The 16814-nt window shown below is 43.8% G+C and overlaps 1 protein-coding gene across 1 annotated transcript in view; it reads right to left on the reverse strand.

The window, feature by feature from the left end:
• Positions 1-16814, reverse strand: part of thada (THADA armadillo repeat containing) — a 115703-nt gene continuing 98889 nt past the window's right edge. Inside the window, exons 37-38 of the mRNA XM_031741117.2 lie at positions 2913-3088; positions 1-646 (exon numbers count right to left, since the gene is read on the reverse strand). Coding sequence (XP_031596977.1) covers positions 323-646; positions 2913-3088 — 500 coding nt within the window. The 3' untranslated portion in view covers positions 1-322. The remainder of the gene's footprint in view (positions 647-2912; positions 3089-16814) is intronic.

Below are 16814 nucleotides of genomic sequence, written 5' to 3' on the forward strand. Positions count from 1 at the left end.
AACGGGACATTATGTTTTATTTTTTCCATTTTAGCAGTTGGGGACATTGGATTTAAAAAGTACACTAATAACAGAACAGTAATCATGCACTTATGACGCTTCTGGCAATCAATGAGAGCAACATTTGTAAGACATGAAGTAAAAAACGAAAAACATCAGAGTTCCTTCATTCCCTCGACTTGATCATTAAAAGACTTCACCACAAAACCAGCCTGTGGTCTCCTGTGTCGGCCCATTAAAATCCATTTATGTGATAATTGAAATATTTGGAAGTCTTTTCCCATTGAAAATAAACAACTGGTGCAACTAAAACCGATCTCTTCTAGCTTCTCTGTCTCAGCCTGTCCAGCACCTCTAGAGCCAGAGCGGCCCTCTGCTGACGCAGCGTCAGCCGGGCGTGCTCGATGGTGCAGCAGAACTGAGGCAGAGCTGGGAGGGAGTCCAGGGCCTGCTGGGAGCTGAGGGCCTTGCTTTGGGCCAGTGTGTGGATTTGGTTAAACTGGTCCAGTCCAGCAGATCCTGGTTCCCGAGTGTCCTTCAAGGTCAGGATGAGGGAGCCAAGGTGTCTGTGAAGCAGCTTCACCCACTGGATGGGCTCAGCCCACAGGTTTAGATCCCCTTTCTCGAACAGGAAGTCGTCATCGTCCTGGTCAAAAGCAAAATGGAAGTCACTTTACTGGGGAATTTAAAGAGTTTGCTTCCCCCCCCTCCCACACCTAGAGCTGCTTGTGTACTACCGATCCAGTTTCCACCAAATCATCAAGGAAGTATCTCAATCTTTAGCTGCTAAATGTTCCATCACATTCACAAAATTCACAAACATTACAACATCTACACTCACATATATGTATTTGTTTTTACTAAAAACAGTTCTGTGTTGCAAGTAAGCCTACATCCACACAAATCTAGGCTTTTAAGAGCCCTAAAACAGAGACTTTTGTAAATGTTGTTGTACTTTAAAAGCTAGATTTTTGCTGACTTGTCATAATAACTCACGATATGCTTTCTGCTGCCAGGAGTGACTAATTCTGAAGCTTTACTTTGAGAAAACAATCCCAGGCCTAAAACACTTGATAATAAATCTCCGTGGTTTAGTCACTATCATAAACTGTATATAGAAGATGGACACAGCTTCCAGGCCTGAAAAATGAAGTGCCCATCTGGAAGTGCTTCAGGCTCCTTAGGTTTCCAAAATAAGTCAGATTATACTGAATTTCATTGTAAAACAAACCTAATACTCGCCTGGTCTATGACCTCTCTTAAACATTTTCCTTATGACTCTGTGGCCTCAAATGCTAGTTTTGCAAACTATTCTTCCAGTAAGTTTCAAGAATCCTGTTCTTGTTGCCATCAATCAGTAAACATCAGAATCAGAATCCTTTATTGATCCCTAGGGGAAATTATGTTGGTTACAGTGCTCCAGTACAAACAGCAACAAAAACAGACAATACAAGAAGTAAGAAATAGCACAATATATACATATATATAAGTTACATACCAATATCTGAATAAAATCATTGGGGCGGAGGCTATCGCTCGTGTTGCTAGGCCACATCATTGACGGTTCTTATGCCCCACGCACGGGCAAGCCGCGCTAACTCGCTAACGGAGATTTAATGTGGTTATGGTGTTAATGCCATTTTAACGAGATTAATGCTGACAGCACTAGTTTCTTTAAGTCTCATGAAACAAACAGATTCCTCTAACATTTGTTTTGTGTAGCCATTTAAGTGTCTATTTAAGTGACTGTTGTTGTGATTTGGCGATGCTGCTTGGCCACCTGGTTGTTGTGTTTGTGGGGTTCCAAACACGTGTTGCCAACAGGTAAACTACAGACCGCCCCCCTGCTCGACAAACTATGCAACGTCAAAACTCCATAATTAGCATTTCTAATTCCATTTAATGGCCATTATGAATGCAGATGCCAAAAGATTAGCAAGTAGCTAACCGATCGCTAATACGTCAATTGGGCTCTTTTAAGGTCAATCCAGGGCTCGTTGTGGTCCCAGTTGGAGCCAAATAAACGATATGATACAAATAAAGGCTACGTTTTATGGTGGGCCTTTATTCAAGCTGACAAGTTGCTGCTATATGGTATCTACCTTGGTTTCTCACTCACATTCCACCCCCAGATTCTCATATCTGGTTTCAAAACATTGAGACGGCCACAGTTAAAACACTCAGTTTGAGACTTTGGGAGAAGAGTTCATGAACTAACCTGTGGTGGCTAAGTTCATCATTTATATACAGACTATGGTTGGTGGCCCAGTCCATCTTTTATATACAGTCTATGGTTAGTATGAGTAACAGCGTTCACATTAAACAGATTTATATGACTCAATACCAAAAACTGGCAGCTTTAAGAACACAATACTTTGGGTTGTGTTTAAGTAATCAACCAAAGCTCAAAAATACACAAGCAACTAAACAGATGGCTAAACCAAACGTGGGTACAGAGCAGAAACCTCGGTTACTTAAAGAACTGAACCATATTGACTTCTTGTGAGAGCAGAACATGACAGCAACAAGCAAATTGTCCCTGATATTTCACACTTCACAGACACCACATTAACATCAATCTAACTGTGACTTTGTGTCAGTGTGTTAATATAGAACTCAATATATCCCTACACAGCAGTGTCAGCAATTTCTTTCACCCTAACACTTCACAAACAAGCCTTGTGTAGCCATAGAGAGTGCAACCTTGAGACGCATCCGTTTACTTATGAAAATCATTGCTAGCATATGTAGTCTACTGTCTAGCAAACACTTCACACTGTTCCTTCGGACTGGTCGTGATGTTCTTTTACCACAGTGTTACAGTTCAAGTTGTCAATACGCATCTGCACTCAGGTCACAATGACAAATAAATGAAAATCATATAAAATAAGAGTTGTGTGAACGACACTCACCAGACTAGAAGCTTCATTTACAGCTGCATCCTGACTGTGCTCATCCTCCCCCAGCAGCCACTCTGTCAGAGCAAGGATGCCGGCTTGTACCTGACCCCACACCTCGAACAGCCGACACAGGAGCCCGATGCCCGAATCCAGGGCCGCAGGAGGACACGTGAACACACCTGCCATGTCTGAGGACAGAAAAGAACAAACATTTTAAATATAAAACACAGTGTTTTACATATAAAACACATTTTATGCAATCAAGCTCAAAAGGAGGCACGAGGTTACAGTTGGAACCAGGGGGGGATTTTACGAACTCAAATGGTGAGCAAGATGTGTGTGGTGCCAACAAGAAACTTTAAAACTAATTATTTACTACAAATGACATTGAAACATTCAAATGCAAATAATCTCTAAGCTAATAAACACTTTGATAATGTAGAACTTGGATGTAAAAATCACCTGTAAGGCTATAATACACACCTTTGTGCAAAAGTCTATATTTTGTTATCAAACTAGGAAATAGATACAGAAACATTGAAGCATGTGCAAACATACATATATTATAGTTACAATGACCTTCAAAGTCGATATCTGGTATGAACACCTTTATTTTCCAACATAGCCTGAACTCTCTTGTACGACCGTGGTTTAATAAATTTGTTTCACTTTTTAGACTAAATGTGTCAACGTATTAGAAAACTAACACTCTTTTTGCCAATCAGCTAATTTAAATTTAGGGCACATGGTTAATTATGCTAATGCTACGCTATTGAGGAGCTGGTGCATGTCTTTTAATTACACATATAATTTTCAAATCTAAACAGGTTATATTACCAATCATGTTAGATTATGTTCATGTGCCCATGAGCTAAATTAGCTACACACTGTCTATGCACAGTTATTAAACATAAATTAGTGCTAAATATTTTATTACAAATTTACAAAATGTTGAACTAACCAGCTGGTACAAGTTGCTGTACTACCACATTTCAATCTGAATTCTTATAACATGTGACAATCACTAATCATAAATATATAAAAGTATTTATTGATGCATAATGTTCCAACTATACATTTAAAGCTAATTCTTCTGTGTTACCAGTGACTCTCACGTTAACTGGCTGAAAAATGAGACGTGTTCTGCGGACGTGTTGAGTACCTCAACTGAAATCTTAGTCAAGTTGGTGCGTTTTAGCAGATGTATTAAAACTCCTGACAGGGAAAAGAGAAACCTGGTGTTCCCTATCAGGATAAGGGTTAAGAAAATCATGGTGGACACACCTAGATTACTACAAGGAAAGCATGAGCCACGTACGGATTATAGTATGTTTCTACGACACAGCAGCCCACAGACTGAGCCCATTGAGTGTCATGAAAGGAAAAACCATTACATGTAGTGAGTGGTGTGTCACTAAATCCAAAATAATTGAAACTTGAGCTGAAATAAATCATTCTAAAAAAAAAAAAAAAAAAAAGACTATTTGTAAAATTCAGGCGTTCTACGAGGAAAAATGTGCGCACGCATCTCAGCGTTATTCCAAATATGGTGCACGAGAATGACGCCAGGTAGGTTTTGGGCTTTATGACCACTTCATGAAAACATGTTTCCCACCTTGACCGGATTTCCCCCAGTGACCTCCTTGCGGGTTTGTAGCTGCTGGTGTTTGTGAAGTTGCAATGTTTCAATGACACTGTGTTCCAGACTGAGTGTGTGTGTGTGTGTGTCCTCTCTGGGTTTGGACGTACTTCTGGGAAACAAAACTATAACTCATACAACCAACCGCCATCAGGGTGTGTATGAGTAGATTCAAAAATATACACCAATCTGCGCACGCGCTCACACTTGAATTGCAGCACTGCTCCTAACACTCTTGCATGTTAAATTAAAGGACCGTCTCCGTGTGTAAGATGTGCAAATGCAATGTTCATGTCTTGTTTTAGCAAAAAATGTATTTCTGGCTATTTGCAAGTCCTCGACAAATGGGCCATAACGCACACGTACCCAAAGGCCGGCCTGTGATGAGGCCATTCCTCCGCAGTGCTGTAAGACTTTAGAGGAAGTGGAAGTGCAAGGACACACACAAGCCAAAACATTATCACCAAGGGAAGAGAAGAGGAAAGGAGGGAGGGAGGAGGTATACGGACCCCTATGAGCACACATACAGTTTAAAACACACATGCAGGGTTGGGAACCCAGATTGTTTTTCATCTTCTGAGAGGAGGCGTAAAATCGCAGCAGAGCCCGGAGTCTGAGCGTGGAGGGAAACCCACTCTGTGAACATTAGAGCCTGCTGATTGTAGTGTATTAGAGGAGATTTAAGAGTTTAAGAGCATGAGTGACAAATTCCTTTCTTCACCAAGAAGCCGCCTCTCTCTGGGACAGCCCTGCGTCTGAAGTCAAGTCCCTTACAGCCCTCCCCCCTCCCCCGGCATTAAGGGGACATAATAGGAAATTTTAGCTGCCGTTCAATTTATCTGCTTCTCTATGGCGGTTTCACACGTCCCTTAACCCGATTTCCCTCTCAAGCTTTTTTGGCGCAAAAATGCCCCTCTTTCTCAAGGGGATTGTCTTTCATTGCCATTACTGCCCAGTGTGTTGGATGCAAGCATTTTAATCAAGTGGTGTCTGGTGTTGAAAGACTGCAAGGCAATTGGCAAATGACAATATCACTGGGTGGAAGAATGGGCTTGGGTAGGATGGGCTGAGAGTGTGAGAGCGAGAGAGAGAGGGAGGGAGTGCCCTGCAGTTGGCATCCACTGGCACACACTCCATCCTCTGGCACTCCTGTAGTACATCTGAGCTGGGCAGGGCAGCAGAGTGAGGGAAAAACTTAACTTTGGGCCACTTGTGGAAACAGTGTAACAGTCGCACCATTCCGAGCTTTTTAAACATTTGACTTTTTTAGTTTTTTTGGACCTTCACTGAGATCTTTGGTTGCTTTGTTACAGACTGTGGTAACCATGGTTTTAGAAACTACTTCAAACGTAAATCTGATAGAAACAAAAACTCTTCACCAGGCATCTGATCTCTTCTTCTCTGGTGGGAAAGTGTACACAGCGGCACGAAAGAGATCCGATGTTGATCTCATGAATTCATTGCTGCTACCTTTCTTCAGTGGAAGCAAAATGTGCACTTGCAAAACAGACGACCTTTGCTTGCTCTCAAAAGTTTGATATGCTTGAAGACTCTTGATAAACTGGAAGCATCCATCTTCCTCGACAAGGCAATCAAAACCATTACTTTATCTATGTCCATCACAGCACTTTATACTCATTTTTTAAAACTTTTAGTTAAAGTACTACAACAGAGGGCCCATTCTGCCCCCTCTGGTGTCCAACTCCAACCCGACCCTCTGGAAGGCTTTGGAAAACATGAAGGAGTGCATACATTATGAACTTTTAACTACGTTTTCATACATTTTACAGCTTTTTCCATTGATAATGACAACCCTCATGAACCCTCTTCTATATAGAATTTTCTTTCTCTCTCTATATAAAAAAATTATCATTACATTACAGTCTTGGCAATGAACTACCAGAACTCTTTTCTGTAATTTTACACATTCGTCATGTATCACGCTCTTCCTTTTCCCATATTAAGACACCTCAGGGATGCATGTTTAGCTAAATGTCTTTACAGTGACAGACTGGAGTCTCACTGGTCCATGATGTAAAAATACTTGTACTACTCTATTACATTTAGCATGCCACATACTATGGCCTTGAACTACTGGTGTTGTTTTACAAATTTCTTCCTTTACAATGATTTTACATTTATTTAGAACTCAGTGGCAACATTGGGGCTGACTTCAAAATGGCCACACGTCTACCTGTTAATATGGTCAGCTTTGTAGCAGAAGTGAAGGGTTCTATAGCTAAATTTCCTCTTAATGTCAGCTACAAAGAGAGAAACGAGGTATGTATTTAGACTCACCACCTAAACTTATGTTAAGGCTTAAAGTTTTCATCCATGGAAACACTTTAAACGACTGACCTTTGCTAAACTGAGTCGCCAAATTTCAACTAAACTTGAACGTGTTTGTGGTGCATTTGACTAAATGTACTAACAGACCTTTCAAGAAATCTGTGCTCTAGTTTTGGTGACTAAAATTCTATATTTAGCACTAATTAGCGGGCATCTGTGCATTGCATCCATACAGTTTATGGAGGCCCATTGCTAACAGAGCTTAGTAGCAGCAGACAATACTGTGGATGTTCAGCCTCCTTTAAATGTGGTCATGTCTGGCTGAACAAAACATAATGACAGCTATGGTCATAAAGCTAAAGTGGAGGCTTAACAAACTGTTTATGTGCATCTTTTATATACAGTCTATGGGTGTGAAAGACTGGCAGACTGGAACTCATGTTTGGAGTAATTCTTACTTTTCCCCCTCATTTTATACCCACTCTCTCTACGTTGACCCTCCAAAGAAGGTAAACAACGCTAAAAAATGTTTTTGCAGAAAAAGCGAGCTCTCTAAAAACAGTTTGACACAAAACTCAAGTAATCTGATCTTGCATTGTACCAATTCATTTCCTTCCTTGTTTCAGTCTTGCTTATCGTAATAACCGTAGGGTTATAGTATGCTAATCTCTTTCTTCACATTACGTTCTGTTTTCATAGACTCGAACTAAACACAGGATGGCAACGTCCCCACAGAGAATTATCAGAGAAAAATCTGTTGAAAATTCAGAAAATGGATACATTTCCAAATGACTTGCTTTTGCAAGACTCAGTTTGGTCAATAGCAGACATCTATTGATTATTATGAAGTAATTAAGAGCAGTATGGTCCTGTTTGTCCTGCTGCAGCCACACAGTTCTATCACTACAGAGCTGAATGAAGAGGGAGTGATAAGACCTGTGTGTTTCAGTAAGAGCACAGGTCTGCACATTACAAACTGAGCCTCTGCAGCAGGTGAAGGGGTGTCAGGTCTCCCATTGTGGGGACGGTGAGGGGCAGATGAGAGGAATGGGGGTGATCAGTGGGCTGTCAGGGCAGTGAAATGGGAGAAATCCTGGACACTTCCTGTCACATTCGCTTTGGTGCGAGTTCATTCCTTCACTCAGCCGCCCACATCTGACAAATTTGTCTTAGACGCCCACTCACTTGTACCTGGCAATGTTCAGAGGATTTTTTCCTTTAGTTGATCTATCAACGTTCACCAGAGCCTCATTAGAAATAGTCTCAGTGAACGGTGGCTGTCAGGAAGCCATTATTAAGCAAGGGAAAGGGAGAAAAAGTTGAGTTTCGCCAAATTACACAAGAATTGGACTGAAAATCTTATGGAGAGACAAACCAAATCAGAAATATTTGGTTCAAATCGTCATTATTGTATACAGAGGAGGTCAGCAGTGAGTGTCTTCGGCCATCTGTAAAGCACGGTGGAGGTTCTGCCATGGCTTGGGGTTGCATTTCAGGCTATGTCTACACTAATCTGCATAAATTTGAAAACGGTGTTTTCGTCTAAAAACGCCCGCGTCCACACTATCTTTTTTAATTGTTTCCGAAAAGTTGCGCATCCACACTGAAACGACTGAAAACGCTTAAGACGATTCCTGTCTCATTTCTGTCTGCCGTTTATTTACTTTCCGACTCTTTGAAACGTTGCTGCAAAATGTTCAGGAAAAGCACCGAGTTTTTTTAATGGACTGACAATGAGGTGGAGTTGTTGCTGCGAGTAACACAAAAGTACAAAGTTGCAAAATCGAGCGAGAATATAGACTACAATGCCATCCTGCATCTTAGTTGAATTGGTCACATGACTGCATCATATGACTAAAATGCGCCATTGTTTTTGAAAGGCTCCGGGTTTGTAGCCAACACTGCAACGAGAAAACTGCGTTTTCAAATGTGTCCACTTTGGAGAACGTTTTCAAAAGCTCAGTTTTCCTTGACCAAAACTGCCGTCTCAGTGTGGACGGAAGGCCAAAACGGAGAGAAAAAGATGCATTTTCAAACAAAAACATATTAGTGTGGACGTGGCCTCAGACAGTGGTGTTCAGGATCTCCTCAAAGTTGAAAAGTACCATCAGATTTTGATGCACCACACAGTACCATCCATCTGGAAAACATCTTACCAATGCCCAATCACAGTGCCATCGCAGTGCCACTATCAGTCATGGCCTTCAGGTTATTGAAGCTGTGTTGGATCATCTTGGTAGAATACAATGAAACAAAGAAGAAGAGCTTTGAATATCCTTCAAAAGAAGAGCTTTTGAGTGGTCCAGAGAACTATTCCTGAAGACTACTTAAATCAATGACGAGAAAGCTGCCTAAGAGAGTTCAGGCTGTGCTGAACAATAAAGATGCTCCTGCCACATATTTACTTTCAATCTTGTGAGAGCACAAACTCTGTTTTTCCTGTATATCCATGTATGCTTGCACATGCAGAGTGGTGTTGCTAAACTTTTGCAGAATATTGTAGACTTCAGCATGAAGAGTTCTTGCTGAAGATCTCTGTGTGAAACACACATACACCCCATCTCCTTGAGAAGAAAAAGAAGTCTTTCTTGTTCACAGCGTGCGCTGCAGATGCTGCAGGAAGCCAAGGTGTGAGATAGTGAGAGAAGTGCGAAATAAAAACAGTTTACAGCCCTGGCTTCCTCTGGTGTCAAGATCAAGAGAAACAACAACAACGACGACGGCGACAAGAGGAAACCAGATAATAAACGTACGAAACCTAGTACGAAACCTCAGCGAGCATTAACACACAAATTACGGTGTGAGAGTATTCCGGCAGCCTCATCATCGCAGTCTTGTGTTTATTCAGTCAAACACAAGTAAAAAACTGCCTCACCAAGGGGCCAAACAGGCTCCTATCGGTCAATTATGGAAACCTCACCCCACCTATATGTGTTTGTGAACTCTAAGCTTTCTTGTCATTGAAAGCGTGCAGTATAACATCATCTGCACAGATCTGTCTTTAAATAGCTTATGTTTGTTTTAACAGGCAAAAAGTAAATGGGTGGATTTCTGTACATGAGATAACACACAGATTACCAGCAAACGTCACAATTAGTCATTCTAGAGGTGATTTTATATTCTGATCTGTGACTCACCTCCCCAGTGGATACTAAATTCAGGCTTTAGTTCTACAATAAACAAAAAACTCAAAATGTGCATTAGCTTTAAAGCTGATGGAGAAGTGCACTCCCCTCTAACAATTAAAAATGGCATTTTTATGTATTCTCCATGGTCCTGAAAAGCAAATATAAAGAGAATCAGGCTCTGAGTAAACACAGCCACAGATACTCCCATAGGGGTTGGAGTAAACATTCAACTGACCCACTACTCCTCTCAGATCTAGGTCTGATTACAGAGGTTTCACAATAAACGAGGATGCGTAATGAGGCTGATTTACTTCAATATGGTTAGATTGCGAAACACCTACGTTGACACGGTGAATTGCAGTTTTTATCTTTCTTTTTTTTTTTTTTTTTTTTTGCCTGTCCCGTTTGGCTCTTTTGCCATCAGAATTATTGTCTAAAGGCGAAGAAAGATGCCCAACGGATTTACTTTACCAAATTGACCATCCCAGCCTTGCCGTAATGGTCCATTTGATTCACCTTTTATTGTTTATTTTATTTTCACTTGCTGAATACGGGACAGACTTGACTGGGGAAAGAAAGGGAGAAAGAAAGAGGAAAGAAAAACAGCGGGAAGAGGGACGGGGAAAAGGGCAAAAACCAAAAACCAACAGAATAAGCAGACAAAAAATACATATATCGATCATCTGGATCACCTGTTGAGAAAGAAAGAGAAAGCAAGCAGAAGAAAACGAGAGTAATAAACATCATCACAATGATCTATGGGAATATGACAGTAAATACTAAATATTAAACATTATTGTGCAGCACGTAAGATCGACAGTGCACAGTGTGCTTTGAGGTAGGAGCCAAAAAGGGTGTAGTTTGTGTGTGTGAGCACCCGTGTGTGCACCTGTGAGCATGGACGCGCTTGTATTTAAAAGGTTCCTTCATGTAATGATCTGCTAGAGGGTGTGGGGGGCCACAGCCCCGTCCTCCAGGGCATGAAGCAGGTATGGAGGAGATCAAGACTCCAGACATCCAGAGGCCCCCAGAACACAAGAGACCAAGGAAGACCAACAGAGGGGCAGCCGCGCCACTATCCCAGAAAGAGCTGAGGAGAGGCGTCACTCAGCAGCCGCGGAGCATAAGCCAGGGGGGGGTTCCAGTGACGTGCCCGTGAGCTCCACCGGCAGCCAGCTGTGCCTGAGTGACCGAGCCCCAGGCCGAGAGGCCGAGGGCACCCCACCCCCGACGTGGCCCGAGCGAGCCCCAGGCTCCAGGCCCCGATAAGCAGCCGCCAAGGAGTGAGCCGCTGTGTACCTGGACGCCCATCCCCGGACACAAAGAACCACCAACGCACCGATGTCTGAGGGCGTCTGCCACTGGCAGGGGAAGTGGTGGGGGGAGATGGGCCTCCAAACCTTGGAGGGCCTGAGATGTCCCCAGAGAGGTGGCGTCTGATACCCGACCTGACATATAGACACAGACAAACAGGCACACACAGATACAAACATCCATTCCCACCCTCATGCTCTCATAAGCAATTACTCCACACTCAACCAACGCGGAGACAGACATAAAGAGACACTGTACACACAATCACACTCCCCAAGCGTACTCTAAGAACCGGGTCTGGGTACCCTTGCCCCTGGAGGGGGAAACTGCACCCAGACCCAGGTGGTGTTAACCTTTTCCCTGCGGTGGGGAGAAGCAGACCGCCCCGACTCCGCAGCAGCAGGGAGGCCCCACATTCCAGACCCCAGTCGGACAGCCAACTCCTCCTCCTAGCCCCCCCGCACCAGCAGGCCGCAGAGAACGGGGGTGTGTGAAGACTCCAAACCTCCCTCCACCCGCTCATATGTAGTGTTGATGTATGTGTGTTCTAAGGTGCATTTAAAACCCAGGAGGGCATGGAGCTACATGCCAGAGAGCAGCAGGTAAGCGCATAGCCCCTCCTGCTAGCCCTCAATGTCTACGTGTATTTAAAATTGAGAGGTGGGCAACGATGCCAGGGGTGAGGTGTACACCCTGATGGTAATTTGGAGTCCATGTTGCGTGCCCACCCCCAAGATCCTATATGTATGTGTAATGAGAGTGTGAGTAATGTGAATGTCTAAGTTGTGGGATAAAATTGAGGCAGAGGCAGCCAGAAGGGGACAGAGGGGGGGGATGCCTCCTCTGCACCCTGGTGACACACCCTTACCCCAAGGCCCTGCATGTGTGGGTGATTGTGGTGGAGCGGGAAGAGGGAGGCAGCTGGAGATGGGGAGGGAGGGGCAAGTGACCCCTCCCTGGGGCCAGCTCCCCCGCTAACCCCAGTAGGCACCCCCATACGCTGCAACCCGCCAGGGAAAGGGGGGCCCAGGCCCATCCGGACTGGGGCCCAGTGCAGCAGCGCCGCCCGGCCCCACAGAGCCCGGGACAGTCCACCCGACCCCACCACAGAGAAAACTGCACCCACCCCATCATCCACTCATCTTCCAGACTACACAAGACAATAGACGCCCAGGCTGAGATCTTCCTCCACCTCTCCTGTATCTCCCCCTCCTGCAGAGAGAGTTCCTGAAGAGAGGAAAGCTCCTGCAAGTTGAAGAGCCCCCCAGGTGGCTTGATGCACTGGTGGCACCCTGCGCCAGGGCTGGGCCCCCATACACCCACCCGCCCACAACCCCGGCAACACACCAACCAGGACCCAAGCCCCCGAGGCCCGGCCAGGGCCCCAGCCCAGAGACGGAGCGCCCCCAGGACCTCACGCCCGTCCCGGACCCACCCAGGGGCAGCCAGGCTACCAGGTCAGTAACCCACGTCCGTCAGCACAGAACCTCCCCTAGCCCCGCTGCACGCAGCCATGAGGAAACCGTCACCTAAGAGCCAACAGAGCCCTTAATTGGCCATGACCGCTACCCCGGGTTGAACCCCCCAATGCCCTAAGCCTGTCCCTACCCCCACACCAATCACAACAGTGAAGGTGGGACCAAACTATGACCCCCCCACCCCCACTAGGTGATGGAGCTGATCAAAGGAGCCCAGAGCAATTGATCTGATGTGGTGGCAGAGGCTGTATCAAGACTAATGTAATCTAATAGATAATTTCTATATTGGTTAGAATTAAGATTATTTTTATTTTTCCAGTTCATGAGGACTGTTTTCTTGGCTATGCATAGTGCAGTGAAAACCATATGGGCTATATTCTTTTCTGAAGTGACATCATCTAAGCTGCCCAACAAACACACTAAAGGGGAAGTTGGAATGTTACATTTCAGACACTTTGACAAGTCTTCACATATCTCGCGCCAAAACTTCTGAACTGGTGGACAGAACCAAAGAGCGTGGATATAATTGTCCGGTGAGTTGGTTTGGCAGTGTGAGCAGTCGTTGGTAGACGTAAAGCCCATCTTGAACATCCGATGACCTGTATAGTGCACTCTGTGTAGTATTATTAGTATGCAGTTTTTATCTTAAGAGCACATCACAACCACTGCTGTATACTGCAGTGAAAACACTGCACACAGACACACTGCACCAGAGCCTGCAGACACTAGTCATTACTGCAGACATGTGACTTTTTATTTCACACCACCCACCAAATGATTAAAATCTCATTCCCCGGGCTGTCGTTTCGAGTGAAAGACGGTGAAAGCAGCGAAAACACTAATTCTGTCTGTGTGTTTCCACTGGAGGGTGAAATAACTGCCTATTTATTCCAAAAGTAAAGGACCCAGCTACAAATCAAACCTTGAGTAATTCTCCTCTGCTTTCTGTGTGCTTTACAACAACGTCTGAGTGACACAAACCTCAGGTTTACTGCGCAAGTGCTGTGCTGCAATAGGAAGAGGCCCATTTCACGAGCGAGCGTCCTTCGGCTCCGCCGGGCCATTCGCTTCCGATCAACTGCATCATCCAGTGTAAACAAATAAAAGGCACCATTCTGAACAGCCAGTCGCTGTCTTTACAGTAAGCAAAATAGGTTACTCCAGGTTGGTTGTTTGAATATGGTTCACTGGGATTGGCCTTTAAAATATGGGCCTGTCACTGGAGTCTACAGTATAATGAAGGACGGAACAATTTGGAAAATTTGCATCGTTTTGAAAAGCAGTTTGATGTTTCATGGAAAATGCTCAGTCATTTTCTGGTACAGATCAGAACGAGAACACTGATACCAATCCTGATATCACTGATGTAAACACAGCATTCACTAGCAGCGGGTTACCTTAGAGCAGGGGTGGGCAACTCCAGGCCTCGAGGCCCGGTGTCCTGCAGGTTTTAGATGTGTTCTTGATCCAACACAGCTGATTTAAATGGCTAAATTAGCTCCTCAACACGTCTTGAAGTTCTCCAGACGCCTGGTAATGAACTAATCATTTGATTCAGGTGTGTTGACCCAGGGTGATATCTAAAACCTGCAGGACACCGTCCCTTGAGGCCTGGAGTCCCCACCTCTGCCTTAAAGCAAAGAATTGAAGGAGGCAGAAAATCTTCCTGCCAACCAAAACCCATTAATGTGAATAACTATTCAGAAACGTTGGCCTCTGACCTTGACGTTAAGGCCGATGTCACAGAGTCAAACGAGTCCAAGATTTTTCAGTAGATCCACCTATGGTATGAATTTCAAAATCCTACGTCACCTTGTTCTCGAGTTATCACGGTTATAAACGTAAATGTCCACACCGCAGTCACCCGCCTGTCTGGTGGGGTGACCCCTCATGAATACCCCCTGAAACTTAGTGGAGCTCCAGTAAAAGAAGGGCTCTCTAAATTTTGATACAGACCCAAATCAACTTTTTTAGCTTTAACTAACGTCCAGATTGGACCATGTTCTTTGTTTAGTTTTCCCACATTTTTGACAGCTGCATTCCTGCAGCGGGTACGACATGTGCTTGGATGAACTGGTGCAATTTTCATGATGTTGGGGGTCAGAGCAGATTTTTTGAATTTTATACATTTTTGACATTTGCTTTGCTGTTCGTACAACAGAATCTGTTGTTATTCATCGAACACAGGCGTTACAAAAGATGGCTGTAGCCTCTGTGACATCACACATTGTTTAGTGGAGCCATGTTGTGAAATCTCGAGTGTTGTCACCGGATGTGACACGCAGGTATGTTTTTGATCGTGAAACTGCAACATCATTGGATGACCTCTAATTTCCTGCTTCAGATATAACAGGATATTGTACTCAGCCCTAAAAATCTTAGAAACATGGTGTCTAACCAGATACTCTAGATGGCATTATCTTGGTTTCCAGTAACACTGTGAGGAATCCTTTTGACCAGGCTATATCCTTCAATGTTCATATTACACTAATATGCAGGAGTGCTTTCTTGCATTTGTGTAATGTCTCTAAATTAGAAACATAAATGAGTGACTGAGCCCAAAAACTCATCAGGAAAAAGTTTACAGAGGTCAGGGCAGAGAGCCATTTTCCAAAGACTTCCATACGGCCAGAAGTCATTGTGCAACCACAGCTATCGCTGACGAGTTTTAAAGGATCCAGGTCCATTTTAAGTCTACAGTCATTTTTTTAACAACTATTCAAGAGTCATGACCAGCTCTGATAAGAATTTTTTAGAAAATCTGCACATTTTTGTATTAAAAATGAGCAAACTTGCATGAAATATTTCATATAGATTTCATATAGACATGTCGATTGACCCGTCTGCTGAGCATTTCGTTGTTAATCTGCGTGATACTAATCAGAATTCTAATCAAAGCCCTCTTATAACCCATGTCACAAAGCCCAAATCACCTCAACCGCCCCATCCAAATCCCTCTGTGCTCTATATATAAAGTCTTCCCTCTGGTCCTGCCCTGAGTCCGTGACACTGCTGGAGGTCCAGCGAGGACAAACAGAGTTTGATTTCAGACCTAATTAGTCTAGAGGTATTTGGAGGGTGGTGCCAGTTTGCCAGGGTGGGGGGGCAGTTAGATTTGCTCTTCCTATCCAGGACAATGGCTGTGGGTCACAGCTCAGGGAAGAAGGTGAGAGTTTATTTGCCAAGTTCCACTGTAAATTCAACAATGTTAGATACAGTTTCACTAACGCTGTCTAACAGCAGCTAACGCCAGCGTTTATTGACAGAAAAGTTCAGAAAATCCTCAGTATCACTGTCATTGGACAGAAGTGAGCTTCACTGACTCATCGACTTGTATCGAATTCCTTTCACAAAGTTTTAGACGTTGCCACCCGGCACATTGACAGCAGACTAACAGCGCACACTCACTAAAGATGAACGGTGACCATTGTAGCTAAGATGATGCACATGAACTGGGAGGGGTAAGAAAACAGAAGTCAGTTGACCAGAATCTGCAATCTATGGATGTCTAATGGTGAGATTTTACACACTGTACCTTTAAAGTGAATGGACACAGAGGCTTTATATGTTAATAGTCTAAAACTATAGGTACAAATCAGTCAGAGTGGACCCTTTGCTAACAATAAAATCATATCTGTTACCAAAAGTGAGACTCAACTTCACTTTTATAGCTTTTTAAAGTCCTTATTTAAATAACTGAGACAGAGCACACACACAGTGTTTTTCATCTTTAAACTGCTTCCCTAAATTGGGAAAAGGTTTATAACATTTCCTTAGTTTGTGTGTGTTACGTGCTTGTGTGTTGTTGAACCCGGCTCTGTTCCCACATTTCTGCCTGTCCTCCATATCAAAGGGCCTGGAGTCACCGCCTCCATCTGAAGCAGCTCACACCTCAGATACTTGACTCTGCAGTGGCAGGTCATAAAACACACACTCTACCCTTCATGTAACACTGGATGGCCTGAAGGGAATGAGAAAGGCACAAATAAACACACACAGACTCACAGACACAAACACAGTAAAGCTGGGTTTTTCCACTGGCGCTGCACTATATACTGTGTGTATG

Source organism: Oreochromis aureus, linkage group 13 (genome assembly GCF_013358895.1).
Source record: "Oreochromis aureus strain Israel breed Guangdong linkage group 13, ZZ_aureus, whole genome shotgun sequence".
Taxonomy (NCBI): domain Eukaryota; kingdom Metazoa; phylum Chordata; class Actinopteri; order Cichliformes; family Cichlidae; genus Oreochromis; species Oreochromis aureus.